This window comes from Culex pipiens, chromosome 1 (assembly GCF_016801865.2).
Source record: "Culex pipiens pallens isolate TS chromosome 1, TS_CPP_V2, whole genome shotgun sequence".
Lineage (NCBI taxonomy): Eukaryota > Metazoa > Arthropoda > Insecta > Diptera > Culicidae > Culex > Culex pipiens.
The window spans coordinates 12,383,210-12,408,730 of NC_068937.1; the positions used below are offsets into that span (position 1 = coordinate 12,383,210).

Here is a 25,521-nt window from a genome sequence, read left to right on the forward strand (position 1 = left end):
AGCGGCTGATAGAGATACTTACTGCAGTCGGACTCGTCCGTGCCGTCGACGCAGTCCACGGTCATGTCGCACTTGTAGTGCGGCGGTATGCAGTACGTCTTGTTGAACACGTACTGGCCGCAGCTGATCTGGCCCTGCTCGCATTCCGGGGGAGCTGCGGGGGAGAGAAGCGGGGAAAACAGGGAACATTGAGACGTGTGGTGACTTTGTGGTTTTGGAGATAAAAAATAAGAAATAAAAGAGAGACAATGTTGTCCACTCCGAATTGGAAATGACCACTTTCCATATGAACCAGTCAATAATTTATGGGATGATCACACAATATAACACAGTAAGATGTAAAAGATCACTCATTTTTGCAGGCATTATTGCTTAGCTCTACTGAGTCCAAACACCAAATTTGAGCTTGATTGGTTCACGGAGAAAATTAGTTCACGAAATCGTGAATAAACGTTCACGATTTTATGAACTGATTCTTTCCGTGTTGCGACAAAACCTGACATATTGGCTTTGAAGTTTGGTACCAACCTGAACAATTTATGGATTTTTTAAAAACCTCTTGAAATTATAATTCGTGTTCCAGGAAACAAACTCTGCCCAAGCTTGTGATGCAATTAGTCCTCTCTGGGGAATGCTGTGAAATTTATGGCATCACCCTTAAAAAACTCTCTTATCTTTTTCTTCAAAATCTTTTGACAGCAACTTAAGTGGTTGCATAGACAACGCCTAAAACTAATATTTAAAAAAGGCCTTGTTTTATATATTAGGCCATTTTCAAATGTGAGTGTTAAATTTAAAAATTCTGATAACACTTATCGGCAAGATAAAAAAAAATGTTTTCGATAAATACGTATGTTTTCGAAATTTTCAGACTTGAGCAACTATAAGCAGTATTTAAAGAAAAAAAACCCGATAAATTGCATTATTTTAGCAAAAATCAAACTTTAGGTGGATTTACGTTGAAAATGATGCACTTAATAAAAAGAATTCTGCTAAAACTTTAAAATATACTGGCAACACTGGCAATTTTTTCGAAAATATTTTTTTTTCGCAAATCGTTTTTTTATTGTAAATTTAATTAAATGGTAGTTGAGTTTTTTTTTTCGAGAAGACTGAAGACATAACTTCATTTGATTTGTTTTTTTTTTCAATTTTTATGTTTATAAAATGATGGTATCATTCTTTTAGTGTTTTATTTTTATTTTTAGAGAAGACAGTCTGCCTTCATCATAATCTTTTGAAATTTCTTTAAATAAATATATTTTATGGTATAACACCAAAACCATTTTGTGGCCCAAATTAACCCTGAAATTAGAGAAATGTTTCAAAACATTTGAGAAAGTTTCATGAATAACATAAAGTTAATGTTTAGTCGTGCAATTTATTTCATAAATTTTGTTTTTCATATTCAATTAAATTGATTGATTTTGTTGAATACAATAAATTTGTTAAATTTATAAAATTTTAAAATCAAACAATTCTCAAAGTTTGAAAATTTTACAAAATTTCTAAAAATTTAAATAAAAAAAACATAAATGAAATTTTTTAATATTTGAAATATAGGATTTTGAAATTCAGGATGAAATTAAGGGTGAAATTTATGATGAAATTTAGGATTTAATTTAAGATGAAATTTAGTATAAAATTAAGGATAAAAATTTAAAATTAAATTTAGAATGAAATTTAGAAATTTATGATGAAATTTAGGATAAAATTTAGGATGAAATGAACGATGATGTTTAGGAAAAATTTTATGAAATTAATGAAATTAATGAAATCAATGAAATTAATGAAATTAATGAATTAATTAAATTAACGAAATTAATTAAATTAATGAAATAAATTACATTAATGAAATTAATTAAATTAATGAAATTAATTAAATTAATGAAATTAAGCAAAGTTATGAAATCTAGCCAAGTTATGCAATTTAGCAAAGTTTTGAAATTCAGCAAATTTATGAAATATAGAAAATTTATGAAGTTCAGCAAATTTATGAAATATAGAAAATTTATGAAATTCAGCAAATTTATGAATTTATAAAATTTATAAAAAATAGCAAATTTAGCAATTGAATGAAATTTAGCAAATTTATTAAATTAAGCAGATTTATGAAAATCAGCAAATTTATGAAATTTAGCAAATTTATTAAATTCAGAAAATTTAGCAAATTTATGAAATTTAGCGAATTTATGAAATTTAGCAAATTTATGAAATTTAACAATTTTATGAAATTTAGCAAATTTCTAAAAATCATCAATTTGCGAAATTTTGCAATTTTATGAAATTAAGAAAATTTATGAAATTCAGGAATTTTATGAAAATCAGCAAATTTATGAATTTAGAAAATTTAGAAAATTTACAAAATTTAGCAAATTAAGCATTTGAATAAAATTTAGTAAATTTATTAAATTAAGCAGATTTATGAAAATCAGCAAATTTATGAAATTTAGCAAATTTATGAAATTCAGCAAATTTAGCAAATTTATGAAACTAAGCAAATTTATGAAATTTAGCAAATTTATAAAAATCAGCAATTTTACGAAATTTTGCAATTTTATGAAATTTAGAAAATGTATGAAATTCAACAAATTTATGAATATAGAAAATTTATAAAATTTAGCAAATTTAGCAATTGAATGAAAATTAGCAAATTTATGAAATTTAGCAGATTTATGAAAATCAGCAAATTTATGAAATTTTGAAAATTTATGAAATTCGCCAATTTATGAAATTTGCAAATTTATGAAATTTGCAAATTTATGAAATGTAGCGTATTTAAGAAATTCATGAAATGTAGCCATTTTATGAAACTTAGCAGATTTATGAAAATCAGCAAATTTATGAAATTCATACAATGCATGAAATTCATAAAATGTATGAAATTTATGATTTTTTGCAAATTTATGAAATTTGCAAATTTATTAAATTTGCAAGTTTTTGAAAATTGCTAATTTTTGAAATTTACCAAATTTATAAAATTCAGCGAATTCATGAAATTCATGAAATTTAGCAATTTTATGAAATTTATCAAATTCAGAAATTCATGAAATTTAGCAATTTTATGAAATTAAGCAAATTTAGCAAATTTATTTAATTCAGCATATTTATAAAAATCAGCAAATTTGTTAAATTTAGCAAATTTATTGAATTTTTGCATATTTATAAAAATCAGAAATTTTACAAAATTTTGCATTTTGCAATTTTTTTAAATTTTTGAAACATTTTTTTTATTTATTTATTTATTTATTTATTTATTTATTCAATTAAGTACCGTAAACTGGGGTGACTTTGATAGCCCGGGGTGACTTTGATAGGTTTTTCAAATACCCGTAAAATTAATATCTAAACATTTTTGGGATTTTGAGTATGTAGGCATTAAGGGATAGCTTATTATCGAACATATATACAAAAATGTGGATGTATCAAAATTAGTGGCCAAATCAAATTTCTATCAATGTCACCCCGGGCTATCAAAGTCACCCCAGTTTACGGTAACGTAAGACTTCATGTCTTTTAAAATGTGAAATGTGAAATTCAGAAAATTTATGGAATTTTGTAAATTCATAAAATGTTGGAGAAAATTAGCAAATTTATGAAATTTCTGAAATTAATAAAATTTAGCAAATTTATGAAATTTAGCAAATTTAACTTCATGTTATAGAACGCTAGTTTAAGAATAAGGTTCGATTTCATGCGAATAAAATTGATGAAATGGGTAAACTGCATAAAGTGCATAAAAGTCTAGCAATATCATTAAAAATATGACAAACATAGATTTCAAAGCTCTTCAACAAGCTATATTAAATATCTGAAGAATTGCAACAATGTTTTGCCAACCTCTTACAAGCTTTGCATACCACCCCTACAAGGTGTAACTACAATCTCCCCTTCCAACAAACTCACGTCCTAATCAATCGCGGAAACCAACTGTGAGATTGTTGCCCATCGCACTCAAACTATGTTCATGGCGCTGTTTCGACGATCTGCACCACACTCCCCGAGCAGGGGTAAATAACACGGTAATACCAAATTTTGGTATTACTTGGGCAAATAACAGGGACCAAAATGTGCCTTTGGTTGCCCAGTAATAGATGGTAAAATACCATGAAATCATACCAAAATCTTGTATTTGGAAGGGCACAACAATACCAAACCATGTTATTCCAAGGGTAAAATAATACCTCAAAATAAAACCATTTCAATACCAAGTTGAGGTCTTCTGGATTTTTGAACATCGCTTGAATACCAAAACTTGGTATTGCCATGGTTTTATTTTTAGGTATTCCCGCGCCCTTGGAAAATCAGCTTTTGGTATTCCTGTGGTTTCACATACATGATTTTGGTATGATTTCATGGTATTTTACCATCTGAGCAGTTCTCTAGGATTTCGGTCATTCGATTTTTTTTGTATTTTTTAATCCTGCTGAAACTTTTTTGGTGCCCAAAGAAGCCATTTTGCATCATTAGTTTGTCCATATAATTTTCCATACAAATTTGGCAGCTGTCCATACAAAAATGATGTATGAAAATTCAAAAATCTGTATCTTTTGAAGGAATTTTTTGATCGATTTGGTGTCTTCGGCAAAGTTGTAGGTATGGATACGGACTACACTGGAAAAAAATAATACAAGGCCAAACATTCAATATTACGCCCTTTTAAAATGTTAGTCTTGATTCGAAAATTTTGAAAATATTGTTTTCGAAAAGATCGGAAAATTTCACAAATGTTTCATATTTTAACATTGAAAATGGGACTATTAGTTGCTGAGATATCGACATTGAAAAATGGTGGGCTGTTTGGGTGAGACTTAGAAAACATCAATTTTCCTGTTTTTAAACCTTTGCATTGCAATATCTCAGCAACTAAAGGTCGTATCAACAAAGTCCGATAAAGCAAAATATAGAGAATTTTCTCAGCTTTTCAAAAATATTTTTTTCAAAAGTGGGCAAACATGTGCACTAATTCAAAAAAAATAAAAACTGCAACTATTTTCAAAAAAGTCACTGAAATATGGATTTAACTTGAAAACGGTGCACTTTATCAAAATTTCACAAAAGTACTTTTTGATTGCAAATTCAATTTTACATCGAAAAATGAAGATGAAAAATTTTTGTGACCAATATTTCGATTTTTTGAAAAAAACAGTATTGATTAAAAAATTCATAACTCGGTCAATGATTTTTTGCACAACTTAGAAATTTCTGAAAAGTTGGCATTTTATGTCCTCTAAAACATATCAAAAAATAAAAAAAAATAAAAATAGTGTTTTTTTGTAAATCAAATTTTAGTGATAAAAAGATAAATAAAAAAATCACCAAATTTTTTTTACCGTGTATCATTTTTTTCCAGTGTAGTCCGTATCCATACCTACAACTTTGCCGAAGACACCAAATCGATCAAAAAATTCCTTCAAAAGATACAGATTTTTGAATTTTTACATATCATTTTTGTATGGACAGCTGCCAAATTTGTATGGAAAATTATATGCACAAACTAATGATGCAAAATGGCTTCTTTGGGCATACCAAAGGCACCAAAAAAGTTTCAGCCGGATTAAAAAATACAAAAATTAAAATTGACGAAAACAGACCGATTTCGTAGAGAACTGCTCATCTATTACTGGGCAACCAAGAGCACATTTTGGTCGCTGGTATTTGCACAAGTAATACCAAAATTTGGTATTTTCATACCATTTTTAAGTGCAGCAGTTGCAGTTAGTGAAAAAACGGAAATGATCCATATGCGACAGCCACATCTACTCACCTGATGATTCCATGTTGTTCTTAGTGATATTCTTCACCACATCGAATGCAATTGTCATTGATGAACGGCCTGTGCTTGAAGTTCTTGAAGATTCTGAAAAATAACTAGATTGAAAAATAAGTGTAATTAAAATGAAACTGGATTGAAATTCACCAAAATTCAATAATCTGTCGATTAACTCGTTTTTCAAAAGATTTGGTTATCCCAACTTAGAGAAATTTCAACGTTTTTAAAAAAAATCTTAGTGGGTATATAAAAAAATATTGAAAATCAGCTTAAACATTTTTGGGTTTCAAGTCATTTTAGCCCAAAATTAATTATCTCGTCAAAATTTATAAAAAATTTCCCATAGTTTCAGAGGAATTTGATGAAATCTTTCAATACCAAAATAATACCAAAATGTGCCATCCTGACTTAGAATTTTTTTTCCAGGTTTCAAGTCATGTCTTTAGGGGGTATATCAAAAATGTTTAAAATCAAGTTTGAAATTTCCGGTTTTCAACGAAAGCATTCGCTTTGAGACATCATTTTAGCGCAAAATTAATTATTTTGTCAAAATTGGTCAAAATTTTCCCATAGTTTCAGAGGAATTTGATAAAACACTGTAATACCAAAAGAATACCAAAATGTGTTGTTCGACCATTGACAAATTCTGCAATTTTGCAATATCAAAACAATACTTTAAATTGGTATGATACCACATTTTGCTCTTGCATATTCCTTAAGACAAATTTGAAAGGGGCCAGGAATACCAAAATTTGGTATTGCTACCAGAGAAAGGTATTATTACGCATTTCCCTTGTTATTTACCCATGCTCGGGTCTAATCATCATGGCGCGCGCGCGCTCGGACATGTGGTCCGACGATCTGCACGTGCCCCAACGTTTCATGCCCGTGAACAAGCTCGTGTAAATTATGGCAGCTGCCAACTCTTCTTCTTCTTCTGCATTTTCTGATTTTTTTGGGGGAGTAGGTATTACAACTGCGAGCTGGAAAAGGAAAGGTGCGAAGCCTATTATCGAACACCTTTCATTTTTCCGCACATTCTGTCTAACTCACGTGCCGAGGTCCAATTACCGATCAATTACCACGCGTGTTTTAGTGGGGGGTGTAATTGATGATTATGCAACTTTTTGGATTGTTTAATACCCTGAAGAAGGTTACAGTGGAAGCCGAAACGTCAAAAAATTAGATTTTTTTGTGTTGATACTTACGACAGTTGTTCAGCTCGTCCTCGCCCTTTTCGCAATCTTTCTGATAATTGCAGATCGACGTCTGAGGGATGCACTTGCCCTCCGAGCATCGAAACGTCCCCGATGGACATGGCACGTCGGATTCATTCCTAAATGTGGAAGCTGTGGAGAAGACGAGGGGTTTGTTGAAGAGTTTTATACTTTTTGTGGACTACTTTTTTCCTCAAACCAATCGTAAATAACCGATCAAGTTGTTGCCACGTTTCGTTTGGTGTCATGCTTTTGGAACAAGATCATTTTTTATATTATTTGAGCTTAAAATTATACCACCTAAATTTAAAAAAAAATTAAACTAAATTTATGAATTTATTAACTTTTTTTCAATGAAATACTTTTCAAATGAATACCGATATCTCCTGGCAGTGTTCCCAGATTTCCAGGTTTGGTAGATATACATCTTGTAAAATGTAATAAGATCAAATTCCAAATGACAAATCCGTCAGGGTTGCCAGAACTCTAAAATTAATGAAAAATTACACGGTTCTCAAAGTCATTTTCATCAAAGTTGATTAAAATCGACCATAAATTGTTTGAAGAAACTCCATGACAGGGTTGCCAAATTTTAAAGTTCATGACTCATACTACTCTCTCGGTAGTAAGACGACTCCAGAAGTAATATTTATCAAAATTCTTCCCTCCAACCTTGAAAGGCTATTCATGTTTCATTTAAGTACACATAACTTTTGACAGGGTTGCCAAATCTTCGATATCCTAAAAAAAAGGTATTTTAAGTATTTTTTTAACAATACTATCTTGAGCAATGGAGCCAGTTGCATTTAAGCATAACATTTCAGAAAGGCGTAAGTTTTATTTTGTATTTCGTAATTTTATTATTGCTGTATTTCTAAACCGTTGCATCATATCAAAAAGTGGTCAAAGATTTGTAAAATATTTGACTCGGGTTCTGAGAAAAATTTACTGGGAAAAAAACGCTATTTTATGAGATTGTTTTGATTTTAAGGTTTCAAATTAAAATTTCTTTTTGTCTAAATAGCCTAAGCCTGCATTAGAAAAAAATTATTGTTAAGTGTTCTAAACATAAAATTTTCATAAACCAGTCGCTGGATTTGATTTGAAGATTCATCATTTTTTTTAAATAAAAATGTTGAAAAACAAGGATTTAGCCCAATTTTTTGTGGTTTTTAGCTATTTCTATAAGTAAGACTTGATTTTTCAGCCTCGAAAATATTGTTACCCAAAAAATTACATTCGACAGTGTTCAAAATCTGGCTTCTAAAAATGAAAATGAGTTTGAGCCATTTTATAAAGTTTTTCTTCATTTTTAAATTTAGAAATAATTTTTATTGAAAATGTCACATAAGTTTATTTTCTTAACATTGAAAATCGAAACATTTTTTCCGAGATATTGCTTGTTGAAAAATAAAGGCTAATTCGATAGCATTGAGGAAAACATTTTTTTTTCTCAAAATTAAAATTTAAAAGGCTAAATCTTATCAACCAACTGACCTATCAAAATAATCAAAAAATGAAAATTTTAGGAAATTTTCTCAGATTTTCAAAAATCTTTTTTTTTTGAGGGGGTGCTTTTCCTTCATGAAATATTCTGTAATTGCAAAAATTTAACATTATTTTTTTAAATACATAAAAACGCGCCTTATAAAGTCAAGTCATTTTCGAATTCAAATTTGATTTTGCTTTCAAAAATAGTTTTTAATGTTATGTTTGACAGTATTTTAATTTTCTCAAAAACCATTTTTTCCAATAAATCATATCTCCATTACCAGTTTTTGCAACATCCTAAATTTTCGCATAAAAGATGTCTTCTAGTAAAACATATAAAAAAACTAACTTAATCCACCTATGTGGTTGGAGCCTTCCTCACTCATTACCAACAATGGCTGATTTGATGGGGTTGTACACAAATTTCATCTATTTTTTAGATCCGGAATAAAAAAGTACATAAATATCACTTAAGTGGCCATATCTCGAGACAGGGTTGCCAGATCTTCAATGTTTTAGACTCGTTGGAAAGGTCTTTTGATAACCTAACCAACGATGGGTCGGATGGTGGATCCGGACATAGTTTACATACATTTAAGTGAGATCAGGCTACAAAAAAATACATAAATATCACTTAAATGACCATATCTCGAGACAGGGTTGCCAGATCTTCAATGTTTTGGACTCGTTGGAAAGGTCTTTTGATAACCTATCCAACGATGAGTCGGATAATGGATCCGGACATAGTTTACATACATTTAAGTGAGATCCGGTTACAAAAAAGTACATAAATATCACTTAAGTGACCATATCTCGAGACAGGGTTGCCAGATCTTCAATGTTTTGGACTCGTTGAAAGGTCTTTTGATAACCTATCCAACGATGGGTCGGATGGTGGATCCGGACATAGTTTACATACATTTAAGTGTGATCCGGCTACCAAAAAGTACATAAATATCACTTAATGTTTCAATATTTTAGACTCGTTGGAAAGGTCTTTTGATAACCTAACCAACGATGAGTCGGATGGTGGATCCGGACATAGTTTACATACATTTAAGTGAGATCCGGATATATGTGAAAACACATTTCTATACATAACTTTTGAACTACTTATCGAAACTTCAATCTGTATAAAACTCGATCTATGGGACCCTAAACCAAGTCGAATGCAACAGGTTCGGGTCAAATCGGTTCAGCCAGTGCCGAGAAACATGAGCTAGTTTGTTGGTCACATACATACATACACACACACATACACACACACATACACACAGACATTTGTTCAGTTTTCGATTCTGAGTCGATATGTATACATGAAGGTGGGTCTACGACGTTTTTATACAAAGTTCATTTTTAGAGCAGGATTATAGCCTTACCTCAGTGAGGAAGGCAAAATTGAAAATTTAAAAATCCCTTTTTTGAAAAATTAAAATTTATTGATAAAAAGTCATCAAAAATGGTAATATTACATCTGGGAATGGTGACAGATTTTGTGTTAAAAATGTATATTTTATCATTAGGAACTGGTGAAATTTTCATTAGTCTCTGTTGAATTTTACAATTTTACACCTTTTTTTGGTAAAAGCCTTTTTTTTGTGTAGCCCGCAAAATTTTATGAAGTCTTGTACGGAAAAACTAAGCATGTAAAATATCGTCTTTTGATATAGGGAATGTGTACACATCAAAAAATCCGATGGTAAAATCGCATGCAAACGCATGCACATCACCTTCGTTTAAAAAGACACTTAATATCACACACTGCATGTACAATTTTAATAAACACAAAAAAAAAGTTGCAACCTACGGGATTCAGATCCAGCACCAACAGTAAGGACTGGCGCCTTAGCCCACTCGGCCATCAGACCGATGAAGAATGGAAAGAATAAACGCATATAAGAGCTTGACATTTCGGTCAAGTAGGTTTCCCATACTGATGGGCTACATATTTCAGGGTGTAATATTACATAAAATTTCATAAAATAATGCAAAGTTTATTTTACAACCAGGCCTTTTACACGCAGCTGGATTACTACTTTATTTGCTGTGTAATTTATCCAAAACAAAATATATAAAACTAGAAATCTCAAAAAATGGGAAATTCTAGAAAATTACTTTTTAACTTTTCCAAAACCGTTTTAGCACAAATCATGGTACTTTACATCTGGAAAGGGGTACATCTTTTATGTCAGAAATAATGTGTAATTTTACCTCTGAAAACGTGTAATTTTAGCACTATTCTGGTGTAATGTCACTTTTTCAGTCTAAACTGAGGTAAAATTACATCATAAAAGAGGTAATATTACAAATTACACCTTCCAAATTTACAAACAAATTTACTGTGTAATTTTGAATTGTTTCATTTTGAATTATCACATTTGTTCTATTTTTGAAACGAAAGGTATACGTGAAGGTGAGTCAATAAAAATCTAGAAGATCATGTTTGTATACAATTTTAATAACTTTTCCTTAGCAAGCTAGGCAAATAGTGGAAAAGTTCAACCATCCCAACAGGAAAAAAGATATTTTGATGTGATCCATGAATCAAACCTTATCAAAATCCATTGAACAACTTTAACGATCGATTGTCCGAGGGCCCTTCTCCAAAAAGCGTAGAGTTCATGCGATGCTATCGCTTTTGTTCTGTATTCAAATCATTTCTACACCAGAAGAGGAGGGAGTAGGCATCCTAACCTAACACAATCGACAATTCGTTTGGCAGTGCTTTCCAACCTTTTCAAAGCTCACCGATGATCGTCGACTAACTTGATGCCACAGAATAATGGGGATGGGTTTGCCATTTCAACTGAATGCTTTGAATCGCGAAATGTCAGCCGGGTATCATTAGCTGTATAACAGAGCTAATTTTTAAAAGTTGGGAGAAGCTACAGCTGAAAAAATTAGGTCAGCACAAGGTTTGTCAACAAAACTAATTTGATGGCAAAATTTTCGCGAAGCGAAACGAATTCAAATTCCTGGCCGTCACTAAAACAATGCAAACCTTCCTACGAATGGAATCTGGAAGCCTGATTGAAAAAAAAATTCCACACCTCACACACTCGCAGAGTAACTCCGCCAACTTTGAAGCATCTGCCGTAAATAATCGCTTAATTAAATTAACGCTTCTCGCTACTCATTGCTGCGCAGGCTGGTCGGTACTAAAATCGTGATTCGACGTGCAACCACTATCCACGGGAATAAGAGGGTGCTGTGTTCGAAGCAATTTGATCGCGCGGGGTCTCACTTAGCGGGCTGAGATCAATCTGTTTTGTGAAGATTTTATGCGATACGAAGGGATTACAAGCACTTTTGGCGCGGGGGTGTTGTTTTGACAACATTAAGGCGATTACAAAAAAAAGAAGAAATGATGAGTGACTCACGATTTTTCTCATGAAAGTTCACTCAGAGTGAAAAGTTTTGCTGAAACACTCTCAGAAGAAAGTGCAAATGAGTTACTCATGGGAGTTTTTTTATTCTTTTGCATTGGAGATCTTGATTGACGGAACGAAATTTTGAGTGTTTTTCGGCATGTTTCAGTGCTTCGTCACTAAAAATTTTTTAAACTCCATGCCCTTCAGTTTTCCAAAACACTGGGTATTTTTTTCAAGCTCACGGATATTTGAAAACGACCTTCTAAGCGTCCTTCCGCCGAAAAAAAAATTTAGGTGCATTGTTTTGCAATAATAATCTCCTTCAGCCATGGCGTGATATCATGAAAAATTTTAATTAGGTAGAGAAGATTTTGAAAAATACATGGCTTACAACACTATTACAAATACTTTTCAATTTTGTACCGAAATCATAAAAAAGCCCATTAGAATTGAGAAAGACCTATTCTTCTAAGAACTAGCAATTTCTTTGATTTTTTCTACTGGCTGAAGTTTTGTGAGTTCTTTTTCAGTCATTAAAAAAACCTTATTGCATCATTGCAATCATGAATGAATTTTGACAGCTGTCCATACAAAAATGTAATAAAAATATTGAAAAATTGGTATCATGAAAACATTTTTATATGATCGATTATTACCTTCGGCAAAATTGTAGGTATTCTTGAGAAAAATTCTAAAAAAAATAAAAAAAAACGTTTTCATCTTTTCACATGCAAACGGAATTGCGCAAAATAATAATTTTTGAATGTTTTTGTTTACTGAAAATGCCATTTTTCGAAAACGTCTAAATAAAATCTAGCAAATTTTAAGCTTTATTTTCAGATGAAGATTTTTTTTTAATCCATCAAAAAGAGTTCCATTTTTGTTTTCATGTTGTGCTAATCTAAAAGTATTGCTTGTATAAAAAGCGACTTTTTGCAATTAGAATTTATGATCAAGCTTGAAAAACTAAAAAAAAAATTTCCAAAGTATCGGAATGTTAGGCATAGATTAAAAAAAAACATGTGACGCGGAAGATAACAAAATTTTACTAATGTTTTATTTTTAACTTTGAAATCGAGCAATTCTCTACCAAAACCGGAAATGGATTTTATTTGTATTTTTTGATTTGGCTCAAACTTTGAGGGGGCCATCCCTATGACCACATAAGCAATTTTGCGTCATTGGTTCACCCATACAAATCTCCATACAATTTTGGCTGCTGTCCATACAAAAATGGTATGTAAATATTCAAACAGCTGTAACTTTTGAGTGAATTTTCTGATCAATTTGGTGTCTTCGGCAAAGTTGTAGGTATTGTTGAGGACTTTTGAGAAAAAAATAGGAACACGGAAAAAAAAATTTGCACATTTTTTAATCAACTTTTTTTTTTACTAAAACTCAATTTCCCAAAAAAATTTTTTTTGATTTTCGAGATTTTTTGATATGTTTTAGGGGACAAAAATCCGCAACTTTTGAGCCATAGAGAAACATGGTCAAAAATCTGCCGCCGAGTTATAATTTTTTGAAAAAAAAAGTGATTTTTGGAAAAAAATCGAAGTTTCATGCAAAAACAAGTTTGACATTATTTTTTAATGCAAAATTTAATTTGCAATCGAAAAGTACTTTACATATTTTTTGATAAGAAGCTCCGTTTTCAAGATATAGCCACCGAAAGTTTGATTTTAGCGAAATATTTGCAGTTTTTCGATTTTTAAAAATAGTGACCATGAGTGACCATTTCTAAAAATTTATTTTTTTGAAAAGTTCAGAAAATTTGCTATAAAATAGTCTAAGAAACATTGAAGATTGGACATCGGGTTGCTGAGATAGAGCCGCTTTAAGAAAAAGAAACACGAAAATTGAAGTTTTCTAAATCTCATCAAAAAATCTGTAAAGTACTTTTCGATTGCAAATTCAATTTTGCATTAAAAAATAATGTCAAACTTGTTTGTGCATAAAACTTCGATTTTTTCAAAAAATCACTATTTTTTCAAAAAATTATAACTCGGCGGCAGATTTTTTGACCATGTTTCTCTATGGCTCAAAAGTTACGGATTTTTGTCCCCTAAAACATATCAAAAAATCTCGAAAATCAAAACATACGTATTTTGGGAAATTGAGTTTTAGTGTAAAAAAAAGTTGATTAAAAAATGTGCAAATTTTTTTTTTCCGTGTACCTATTTTTTCTCAAAAGTCCTCAACAATACCTACAACTTTGCCGAAGACACCAAATTGATCAGAAAATTCACTCAAAAGTTACAGCTGTTTGAATATTTACATACCATTTTTGTATGGACAGCAGCCAAAATTGTATGGAGACTTGTATGGGTGAACCAATGACGCAAAATAGCTTATTTGGTCATGGGGAAGGCCCCCACAAATTTGAGTCAAATAAAAAAATACAAAAAATAAAAATGGTCGAAATCGGCCGATTTCGTAGAGAGTAGCTCAATCAGAATGCTGAATGTTCAACACATTTCGATAGGTATTTTACTGTTAAATGCTTCATAACCATTTGTTGCAAAATATGTAAAGGAGCAAAAATTTCAGATTTTTGTTTAGAAAAAAAATATATCCAAATCTGATTAATTAAAACAAAATCTGCATTTTTTTCTCAAGGATTTATCAACAATGAGTAAGGATGATGCAAATATTTTCAAATGTTTATGTAAAAAACATATTAAATTCATTTAAGTGAAATTTATCGAATTAAAAAATAAAAAGAAGCTAAAAAAATAAGTTAAAAGCTACGGTTTAACAAATGAATGAAAAAAAACCCCGTCCAGTTGTTTTGCAGTTATTAGTTTCCAAAATTTTTAAGTATTGACGATCATTTTTTTGCGTAATTTTTTTTTTGTGATGCTGTACATCAGAATTTCATAAAAAATCAAAATACTTTTATACGAGCCCAAAAATCCCAAAAAAAGAATTCATCAACGCAGAAAAATGCATTTCAGATTGGTTTCAGTTGATTAGACTTCTATTTCCATTGAAATTCTAAAGTTTTTTGAAAAAAAAATCAATTCAATTTGTGTTTTATTAGAATTTAGCAGTTCTTTTCCAGAATGTTACATTTGCAATTCAGAGATTTGGAGAACCTTTGATATCAATTCATAAGCCTTTGCAGGGAGGGTACATATTTCTACGTTTAGATTTTGCTAGCTGAGTGCTCTTTTTGGGAAAATAAATTTTGCGAAAAAAATACTTGGCTCTGATTTGAAAAATAAAAAAATGTCTTTTTGGGCCAACATTTTTGAAATCGTCTGAAATTGTCGTGAATGCTTTTTTTTTTAATTTTATAGTAATAGTGTAATAAAATAGCTCAATCACTCTAAATGACGAAATCCAGGAACTGATTAATGGTCTTGCCGAAACGCCCGCTTTCCCACGGTAGCAAAAGTCAGAAACTGTCCCCGTCATGGTCCATCGTGTTCAATGTCCGATCGAAGGAATCTCTTTCACGTTAACAAAACAATTGATGTGCGGACATGCAACATGTTAGGGAGGGTAAAAGTATATATTTTCGATCTACTTTTTATCTACTTTAAAAATTTTGAAATATTTTTAAAATGTTCAAACCAAAATTTAAAAAAAATCATAAAAGTGCTGAAAATAGGTACATTTCCCCTATTTGCGCGATAACTCAACTTTTTTCCCATTGTTTTGACGGCATTTTACCCCACGTCAGTCAGTCAGTTCGTGGAGCTGCCATTACTCAAAGCTCTGACGATACTGCTGCCGCCGATGGTGAAGATCAATCTGGGCCTCGTACGTCTTTTTTTATAGCGACACACGCTGAATTACCTGAATGTACTTATGTGCTGCTGTGAACACCGGTATTGCACAAAAGGGGTGGATAATTTGTTTTTTTATTCAAAATATAGTAAAAATAACACACTTTCTAAAATAATCTTTGCGTTTATAATTTTGACAAGAAAAATAGAAAGATCAGATTTAAAAAAAAAATTAAGGTAGTTGCACCTATTGCACCACAAGAGTGCAACGACCGCGCGTCGCGACCACTTTTCGTTCGATTTAGTTTGGCAATCTACCATCACCTCGACAGCTCTCGACTATCTCAACCATCACTTTTTATGTTGCGCTGCGCTACCTCCTCCCTCAGTGTTTGTTTTTAGACGTTTGGCATTTACGATTCACTATCGCGTATACCATCGAACCTACTCCCCATTCACTCGCGGCGGCGGCGATGATGATCATCATTCCGATCATTAAGGGTGAGCTTCTGCTCACGGTCTAGCGATCCCATCGAGCGACGTTTGATGCTTTCGTTTTGGGAACGAGTTTTATGCGCTTTTGCTTGGTGAGATTTGTTTCAGGTTTGTTTGATACCTGGTTGATTAGGTTGAAATTCAGGTTTTATTAATGCCATGTTTAGAAACACTTGAATCTTATTAGTTGACGATTGTGATCATTTCCGATGGAAATGTCTTCGTTGATAGCTTTTGTGGTATTATTAGATATTTCACCACAGCAAAACTAATCAACCTGTCGTCAACCCAGCAATGTCAACATCATTACACATTCCCACCGCCAGAAACCCCCAATCGATATGGTGCAATAAAATCGTTCTCCAGGGAGCTCCACTAGCCATCAGTAGGGGTATTATTAATCTTGATCGCCATTAAATCAGACCTTGCCCATCGTGGTAAACATATCGAAATTGGATCCGGATGTCTCGAATTGCGGCAATACCTTCAAGGAATCGAAGGGAAATAGGGCACGTCACTCTGACGGTGGACACTTTGTCCATGATTGCACCGAGTCCGGTGTCATTTGGGCTGATAATCGAGACGGAGTAATAGGGTGGTCCAAATTCGGGAAATCATGGTGACACCCAATGAAATCGAAGGCTAAATTCCAAGGTTGAGATCATTCTGAACTAGGGAACCTCTATCCTTGAGATAATGAAGTTTGTGGGGAAAAAATCGTAAAAAATATGTCTGCGGTAAAGTTTTTTTTTTTTCATTTACAATGAAGATACTAAATTCAAGAATCGCGCCTTCTCGAGTCCAAAAACTAAAACAGTTGCCACTTCCAAACAGTTTGACAAAGTCCCTGTGGTAAGATCGAGCTCAAATTTTAATTGGAAGCACCATGGGGTACCCGCAAATTTGGACACCCTACTGAAGAATCTTCGGCAAAGCGCAGATTGCTTACAATTACTTATGGGCTAACCCTTTGAAATCCATTTTTTGTCTTCCTCGCTGAAGAAATACTGTAAATTCACTCGAAAAATAAACTTCTTAATTAGGCCTCCTAGACCCCCTTCACGTATACATATTGACTCAGAATTAAATTTTGAAAAAGAGTCGGTTTGTGTGGATGTTAAATGAAAATTGTCACTCGATTATCTCGAGACTAGCATTTCCAATTTTGACCGGGTTGGTGTCATTCGATCCGTCTTGGGATCCCACAAGTCCCTTTAGAAAATTATGAAGTTTAGTAAAGTACTTCAAAAGTTATGCTAAAAAATGTATAAATAAAGAAGATCGAAGAAAACTTGTCATGTTATATATTTTTAGAAAGGTATTCTTCCTTGTTGGAAAGTATATACCTTGTTGGAGATGATTTTTGACAAACTCCCGGATCGAATGAAAAAAGAATCAGTTGACCAACTTTTTAAAACATTTGAAAAAAAAAAAAGTTGAAAACAACTTTTTCAATGTAACTTTGGGTAAATTCATCTGATTTTGGATCTACCTTGGTAAGGATGAATCTGAACATCCTTCCAGATTAAATGGAAGATTTTCTAGATAGATTCAGAATCAGGAGAGATACAACTGGTTGAAGTTGAATTTCTCACTTGTTGAACCCTTTGAAAAAAGTTGGAAAAGCCTGATTCAATGTAACTTAGGGTTCAATGACTCTTTTTAGATCTAATTTGTTGGAGATAATTTTGGACATAATTTCAAATCGAATGGAACAATAATCATCCCAATTGGTTGAGTTTACGCCGAGATACAACCTGTTGAAGTTACATTTCCAACTTTTTGAACCATTCAAAGAGTGTTGGAAATATCTTTTCACCTATAATTTAGGGTAGATGCATAAATTTTGGACTTTTCTTGGGAGCAATTTTCTACGAAATCGGTCTTTTTTCTTCAATTTTAATTTTTGTATTTTTTAATCCGGCTAAAACTTGTTTGGTGCCTTCGGTATGCCCAAAGAAGCCATTTTGCATCATTAGATTGTCCATATAATTTTCCATACAAATTTGGCAGCTGTCCATACAAAAATGATATGTGAAAATTCAAAAATCTGTATCTTTTGAAGGAATTTTTTGATCGATTTGGTGTCTTCGTCATAGTTGTAGGTGTGAATACGGACTGCACTGGCAAAAAAATGATACAAGGTAAACAAAATGTTGGTGATTTTTTTTAAACTTAATGTCACTAAAACCTGATTTGCAAAAAAAAAACACTATTTTTTATATGTTTTAGAGGACATCAAATGCCAAATTTTCAGAAATTTTCAGGTTGTGCAAAAAAATTTTGAGCGAGTTATAAATTTTTGAATCAATACAGATTTTTTCAAAAAATCGAAATATCGGCCGCAAAAATTTTTCAACTTCATTTTTCGATGTAAAATCAAATTTACAATCAAAAAGTACTTCAGTGAAATTTTGATAAACTGCACCGTTTTCAAGTTAAATCCATTTTTAGGTGACTTTTTTGAAAATAGTCGCAGTTTTTCATTTTTCAAAAGTAGTGACTGCCCATGATCGCATAAATGTCCCATATGCATTTTCATCACTTTTGAGTTATTGATGCAGTTTTGTTCAAAATCGTGTGCTCTTTCAAAAGAGCCTATAACATCCAGTACTTTGTTCTAGAAATCAAGAGGAAATTCTGTTTTTTCGTGAAAACTTAACACATAGCCTTATGTGTGGGACAAACTTCCCTTGCGTTTTTCTCAGCTTGCTGTTTTTGCATATGGGACATTTATGTGAACATGGGCAGTGCACATGTTTGCCCACTTTTGAAAAAAATTTTTTTGAAAAGTTGAGAAAATTCTCTGTATTTTGCTTGTTGATACGACCCTTAATTGCTGAGATATTGCCATGCAAAGGTTGAAAAACAAGAAAATTGATGTTTTCTAAGTCTCACCCAAAAAATCCATCATTTTCTAATGTCGATATCTCAGCAACTAATGGTCCGATTTACAATGTTAATAAATGAAACATTCGTGAAATTTTCCGATCTTTACGAAAAAAAATATTTTAAATATTTTTAAACCAAGACAAACATTTTAAAAGGGCCAGACATTCAATATTACGCCCTTTTAAAATGTTAGTCTTGGTTTAAAAATTTCTAAAAAGTTGGCATTTTATGTCCTCTAAAACATATCAAAAAATAAAAAAAATTTAAAAAAAGTGTTTTTTTGCAAATCAAGTTTTAGTGACAAAAAGTTAAATAAAAAATCACCAAAAAAAATTTTACCGTGTATCATTTTTTTCCAGTGTAGTCCGTATCCATACCAACAACTTTGCCGAAGACACCAAATCGATCAAAAAATTCCTTCAAAAGATAAAGATTTTTGAAATTTTTTCATACATCATTTTTGTATGGACAGCTGCCAAATTTGTATGGAATATTATATGGACAAACTAATGATGCAAAATGGCTTCTTTGGGCATACCGAAGGCACCAAAAAAGTTTCAGCCGGATTAAAAAATACAAAAAAAAATCGAATGACCGAAATCTGAGAGAACTGCTCTTGGTAGAGATGATTCTGACCATCATTCTAGATCAAAGGAATCCAGAATCATCCAAATCGGTTGAGAATTCGTCGAGATACAATACTTGAAAAAAAAGTTGGAAATACCTTTTTTTAGTGTAACTTAGGGTGAATGCTTCTTTCTTGGATATACTTTGTTGGAGATGATTTTGGACATCCTTCTAGATCAAATAACACAAGAAACATCCAAATCGGTTGAGTTTATGTCGAAAAACAGCTGGATAAAGTTGCATTCCAACTGCTTGAATCCTTGAAAAAAATGTTGGAAATACCTTTTCCTCTGTAACTTAAGGTAGATGCATCTATTTTGGATCTTCCTTGGTAAGGATTATTCTGGACATCCTTCCAGATCAAATTCAACATGAATCACTGAAATTTGCTGAGAATTCGCCGAAATACAACTGGTTGAAGTTACAATTTAACTTTTTGAACCCTTGGAAAAAAGTTGGAAATGTCTTTTTCATTTTAATTTAGGGTAGATGCATCTATTTTGGATCTACCTTGTCGTAGATGATTTTTGACATCCTTCCAGATGAAATTAAACGAGAATCACTACAATCGGTTTAGTTTCCGCCGAGATACATTGCATTTCCAAATTGTTTGACCCCCTTGATGCTACAAGTGTTAAAGACCTTTCTGACGAGATAAAAAAATAAGATCTGACAACCCTATCAACAGTTATGAGCACTTAAGTGTTATTTATACACTGTTTTTTTTAGTCAGATCTCAGATATTTCGATTAAAATATTTTTAAAATTGACAAATTTGGTCGAATTTTGCTAAAGAATTCAGTTTTGATTTCAAATTTAAGAAATGCTAAAAAAAGAAGAAATTTGTATGAACTCTAAAGGGTTAACCAATCAGCCGGTCACCGACAACTGGATGAGCTCGCAAAAGCGATCGATGCATAATTGATCCTAATTGAGTTCCCTCAACCCTCCTTCCATCTGTTTACTGTCGTCTGAAGGCGACTTGTTTGCAGAGAGTCACACATAATTTGAGGCTTCCTGCTTGGTATGGTCGCCAGAACCAGGGCAGAAAATGTTCCGATGGAAAAACAACAACCATGAGTTCTTGTTCTCTTCTTATGAATAATTGCACCAAGGTCGAGCGACTCAAGTTCGATGATTTCTCAGGAAAATGGGGTATCGATTTTTGTTGTTTTGTGAATACAAGTTCAAACGAAAATCGATTCGTTCTGTGAAGATGTTTGGAATGAATGTAAAATACTTTTCTTTAAAAAGTCAAGGAAAAACATTGTTTCTAATCTGAAAACCTGATAAAACCCAGTTCGCACCAGCTAATTCCACCGAGTTGTTCACCACTTCCACGAATCCCATTTTCCCCAACGACCAGTTCCGAGATCACTGCATCACCAGCCTAATGAATCTAAATTGCTTCCATAGACCTCATAATCCACGCTAGAGCAATGCATCACCAGCTGGAGAGGAAGAAAAAAACGCCAAGATTTGGTCCGATCTCTGGGTCGAGATTACGTCCGTGACGTCCCCGTCAAAACGGGGAAGTAACCGACCGCGCGTTCCACGACTCTGCTAATAACTCGGCAAACAAGCCCCGGCAGCATAATCCCGCGCGAAACAAGGAACGGTGCACCCCACTTTGCCATATCACACTCACTTCAAATTGCCCCGTAATTACCGCGAGCGTCGTCTCGTAACACTAACTAGCTTAGTCCCTCCGCGCGGCCAAGTCGTGTCCAACCGCGACGGACGGGCTTCTCTCGCTTGTCTTAATTAGTTCCACCGGCAGCAAGAAAACCGGGCGAAGATTCCGCGAAGAAACGCGGATGTTTGTTGGATGTTTGTACTTTACTGCCGTTGCGCTGCACATGTCGATTATCCGGACACTTGGAACACTAGGTACTTCCCTCCTGCCGTTTAGTGTTTGTGGTATCGCGTGGTCGTCGTTGGCCAGTGGAGGATTAGCCACGTTCAAGGTCTTTGGGAAATATGTGCGGTAACTGTTTGAAATTGGAACGCTGGTAATAAGACTTTAAGTGACCATAAAAAAGTCACTACAATTTTTAGGAATTTCTCTAAGAATTCATTGAATTTTTAGGGAAATTCGCCCAAATCTGACAATTCTCGGGGCTGAAAAAAGTCACTATACTTTCCCATAATTTCGCTGCCGGCTGACGGGTATCGAATTGAAAAACATTTCACCTTAACGATCTATCAAATGCAGTGCTGCCAACTCTAGCTACTCTAGCCTCAAAATCAAAACAAATTCCATCATTTCCATAGAGGATTTGCAGCAAAGCTAAAAGACACATGTCGCCACCTATGAACAAATAGCGTAAACCTATGATTTTTTGAAAAAATGTGTTTTTTGCTTCATAATCAACATTTTTATAAAACTTATGCCGGATTCGGATGAGAAAAATTATTTCCTACAATTTGGTGTACAACTTTCCAATATTTGTTTGATTTTTATATGAGAAAACTGTAAATTTATAAAAAGATAGTAATTTGGACTATTTAGCAAGAATGTCTGTCAAAAATTAATAAAAATTGTTGAATGTACGTTAACACATCTGTTATCAACTATAAAACTGTTTATTTCATTGATATATACGGGGAAACTCATTTTTTCGTGTTCATTTCTGCTGGAAATGAATGTTTTTTAAAGAAAAAGGTCACAAATTTTTGCGCGCCCAAAAAATGATGTTCATTATTTTAAAGCAAACAAATTTTCTCGTCTTTTGCAACCAGTTTCATTAAAATTGATGCAGGGAATCATGAGAAATAAGCGATTATGTTCTTCAATCCAGCAGAAATGAATACGATTTTTGGCAAGTAACCTCATTTTGGCGCCACCTACATTTGAAACACAGGCGCGCTGCAAAACTTCAATTTCAACTACACGTGGCGCTCGCCTCTATTTAATGTAACTTCTGCACGCCACCTGCATTACTGCAACAACGACAATCTATAAAAAATGCGAAACAACACAATAAATGCCATCATTTTTGTTTGCACAAATTGAATTGCCCTGATATACCGCAGCCAGTAAAGCAGCAACGTGGTCCAGATGACAGATTGCGCCGCCACACGGAGAAAAATTCAGTACACGAAATCGTGAACAAGCGTTCATGAAATTCGGAACCACGAACAAAGTGTTCATGAATTTCATGAACGCTTGTTCACGATTTCGTGAATTTAATTTTTCTCCGTGCCGTAGCTTCACAATTTTTTAATTTTTTTTGATGAAGTGTGCTATTTTGGAGTTAAAGGCATGTTTATGTTAAAACTTTTCAACAAATGAAGAAGGAAATGCAAAAGCTGAGAATTTGTATTTGTTTTTTTTTACATTATTGATCCACCTGGTAGTGGAGATACTGAGATACAGCCCTTTAAAGTTCAAATTTTGTGAAAAAAAAATAAAAAAAAATTGGGTTATTGGAATATTTGTAAATTTTATTTTTTTTTAATTTTGAAGAGATTTTTAGAGGAAAGAACTGAAAATTCTCCTAAATTTTATTTTTTAAATTGACAATTGAATCAATAGTTTCCAAAATATCGTTAGTTGAAAATGAGGGGTGACACTAAAAAAAATATGACTTTTCACAAAATTTAAACTTTAAGAGGGTGTATCTCAGCAACCATCAGTCCAATCAACAATGTCAAAAGAGGAAAATTTTAGGAAATTTCGCCATTTTCTCGTAAATATTTTGTAGCAGGGATACACTGCTCATGTTCAGTTTTTGTATGATGAAAATTCATATGAGACATTTATGCAAACAGGGACAGAATGCAATTCCTTCATGAAGTATTTTTAAATTGCAAAAAAATGACAATTTTTGAAACTTTAAATTTTTTTATCTGTGACAGCAACTGCTAATTTTTCTATTTTTCGGCTTTTCTGATCCATTTGGTGTCTGTAAATGTACAAAATATAAAAAAATTAAAGACATTTTTCCCTTGTTTAATAATCGAAATCGAAAAATTTATAAAGTTTTTAAATTTTAAATTTTCGACCTTATTTAACCATTCTCAAGAATTTGAATTTTCTTTATTCCAATAAGAATTTTATATGGATTGCTGCCTAAGATGTATGAATATTGAAGCACAATGGCCAAATCAAAAACGCAAAAAAAATCGTTTTGAAAGTATCAGGGAATTGCTTTTGTATGCTTACTAAATTAATTTTCAATATTATAGATGCGTTTTGAAAAGCTTTGAAAAATATTCTCGATTTCATTGGTAAGTTTTAATCCGCCTGAAACTTTTTTGGTGCCTTCAGTATGTCCAAAGAAGCCATTTTGCATTATTACTTTGTCCATATTATTTTCCATACAAATTTGGCAGCTGTCCATACAAAAATGATGTATGCAAATTCAAAAATCTGTATCTTTTGAGGGAATTTTTTGATCGATTTGGTGTCTTCGGCTAAGTTGTAGGTATGGATATGGACTACACTGAAAAAACATGATACACGGTAAAAATTTTTTTGGTGAATTTTTATTTCACTTTTTGTCACTAAAACTTGATTTGCAAAAAAACACTATTTTTATTTTTTTTTATTTTTTGATATGTTTTAGAGGACATCAAATGCCAACTTTTCAGAAATTTCCAGGTTGTGCAAAAAATCTTTGACCGAGTTATGAATTTTTTAATCAATACTGATTTTTTCAAAAAATCGAAATATTGGTCGCAAAAATTTTTCAACTTCATTTTTCGATGTAAAATCAAATTTGCAATCAAAAAGTACTTCAGTGAAATTTTGATAAAGTGCACCGTTTTCAAGTTAAATCCATTTTTAGGTGATTTTTTTGAAAATAGTCGCAGTTTTTCAGTTTTTAAAATTAGTGCACATGTTTGCCCACTTTTGAAAAAAATATTTTTGAAAAGCTGAGAAAATTCTCTATATTTTGCCTTTTTAGACTTTGTTAATACGACCCTTAGTTGCTGAGATATTGCCATGCAAAGGTTTAAAACAAGAAAATTGATGTTTTTTAAGTCTCACCCAAACAACCCACCATTTTCTAATGTCGATATCTCAGCAACTAATGGTCCGATTTACAATGTTAAAATATGAAACATTCGTGAAATTTTCCGATCTTTTCGAAAAAAATATTTTCAAAAATTTTAAATCAAGACAAACATTTCAAAAGGGCCAAACATTCAATATTACGCCCTTTTAAAATGTTTGTCTTGGTTTAAAATTTTTGAAAATATCTTTTTTGAAAAGATCGGAAGATTTTTTTTCTTAAAAAAAGACTGTCAATGATTAACTTTTTTTTTAAATTGTACAGTCCAGACTCGATTATTCAACGAAACACGATTTTTTTGTTGTCCATTTTTGATTTTCGAGTTTAAGTATTACCCCTAAAGTTTTCTTAATTTTGTTCAAAGATATAATTTTTGACAAAATTCATGTAATTCATGAACACTTTGTTCGTGGTTCCAAATTTCATGAAAGCTTGTTCACGATTTCGTGAACTGAATTTTTCTCCGTGCCGTAGCTGGTCTGATCTAGTCACAGTACTTGGCGGTGACCACAAAACCCCCTGCTGGATCATGGAACGTGACTCTCAAACCACATGTGGGAATTTGATGTGGACAAAAATTGCGCTCTATATGGAGATTGAGGGTAATTTCGATTTAATCCTCTTGATGAATTATTAGTGATTTTTAAAGGCAGTGTTGCCAAAATTTTCATTTTGAAGAAGTATCGAGCGAAATTTCATGCAATATTGCATGCAATCGATAAAAAATCTGACACCATGCAGGGAGGGCGCCCTCCCTTCCGACATAACCTCGTCAGCGGCATTAACGAGAAAATCCTTACAAAAGCAGCAGCAGTATAAAAAAGCTGCAATTGTTGACCATTCCTCTGGAATGCAAATAAAAGCGCTTGCAGGGCAGCCAGCAGCACGTTCAGCAGGGTT

The 25,521-nt window shown here is 32.5% G+C and overlaps 1 protein-coding gene across 4 annotated transcripts in view; it reads right to left on the bottom strand.

The window, feature by feature from the left end:
- LOC120430744 (low-density lipoprotein receptor-related protein 2) overlaps window positions 1–25,521 on the bottom strand; it is a 129,473-nt gene that overhangs the window by 30,428 nt on the left and 73,524 nt on the right. For 3 of the 4 annotated variants that reach the window (XM_039595853.2, XM_052706541.1, XM_039595862.2), the window contains 2 exons: window positions 6,982–7,122; window positions 23–154 (listed from right to left, as the gene is read on the bottom strand). In XM_039595853.2, coding sequence (XP_039451787.1) covers window positions 23–154; window positions 6,982–7,122 — 273 coding nt within the window. The remainder of the gene's footprint in view (window positions 1–22; window positions 155–6,981; window positions 7,123–25,521) is intronic. The other variant, XM_039595870.2, reaches the window with a different exon arrangement.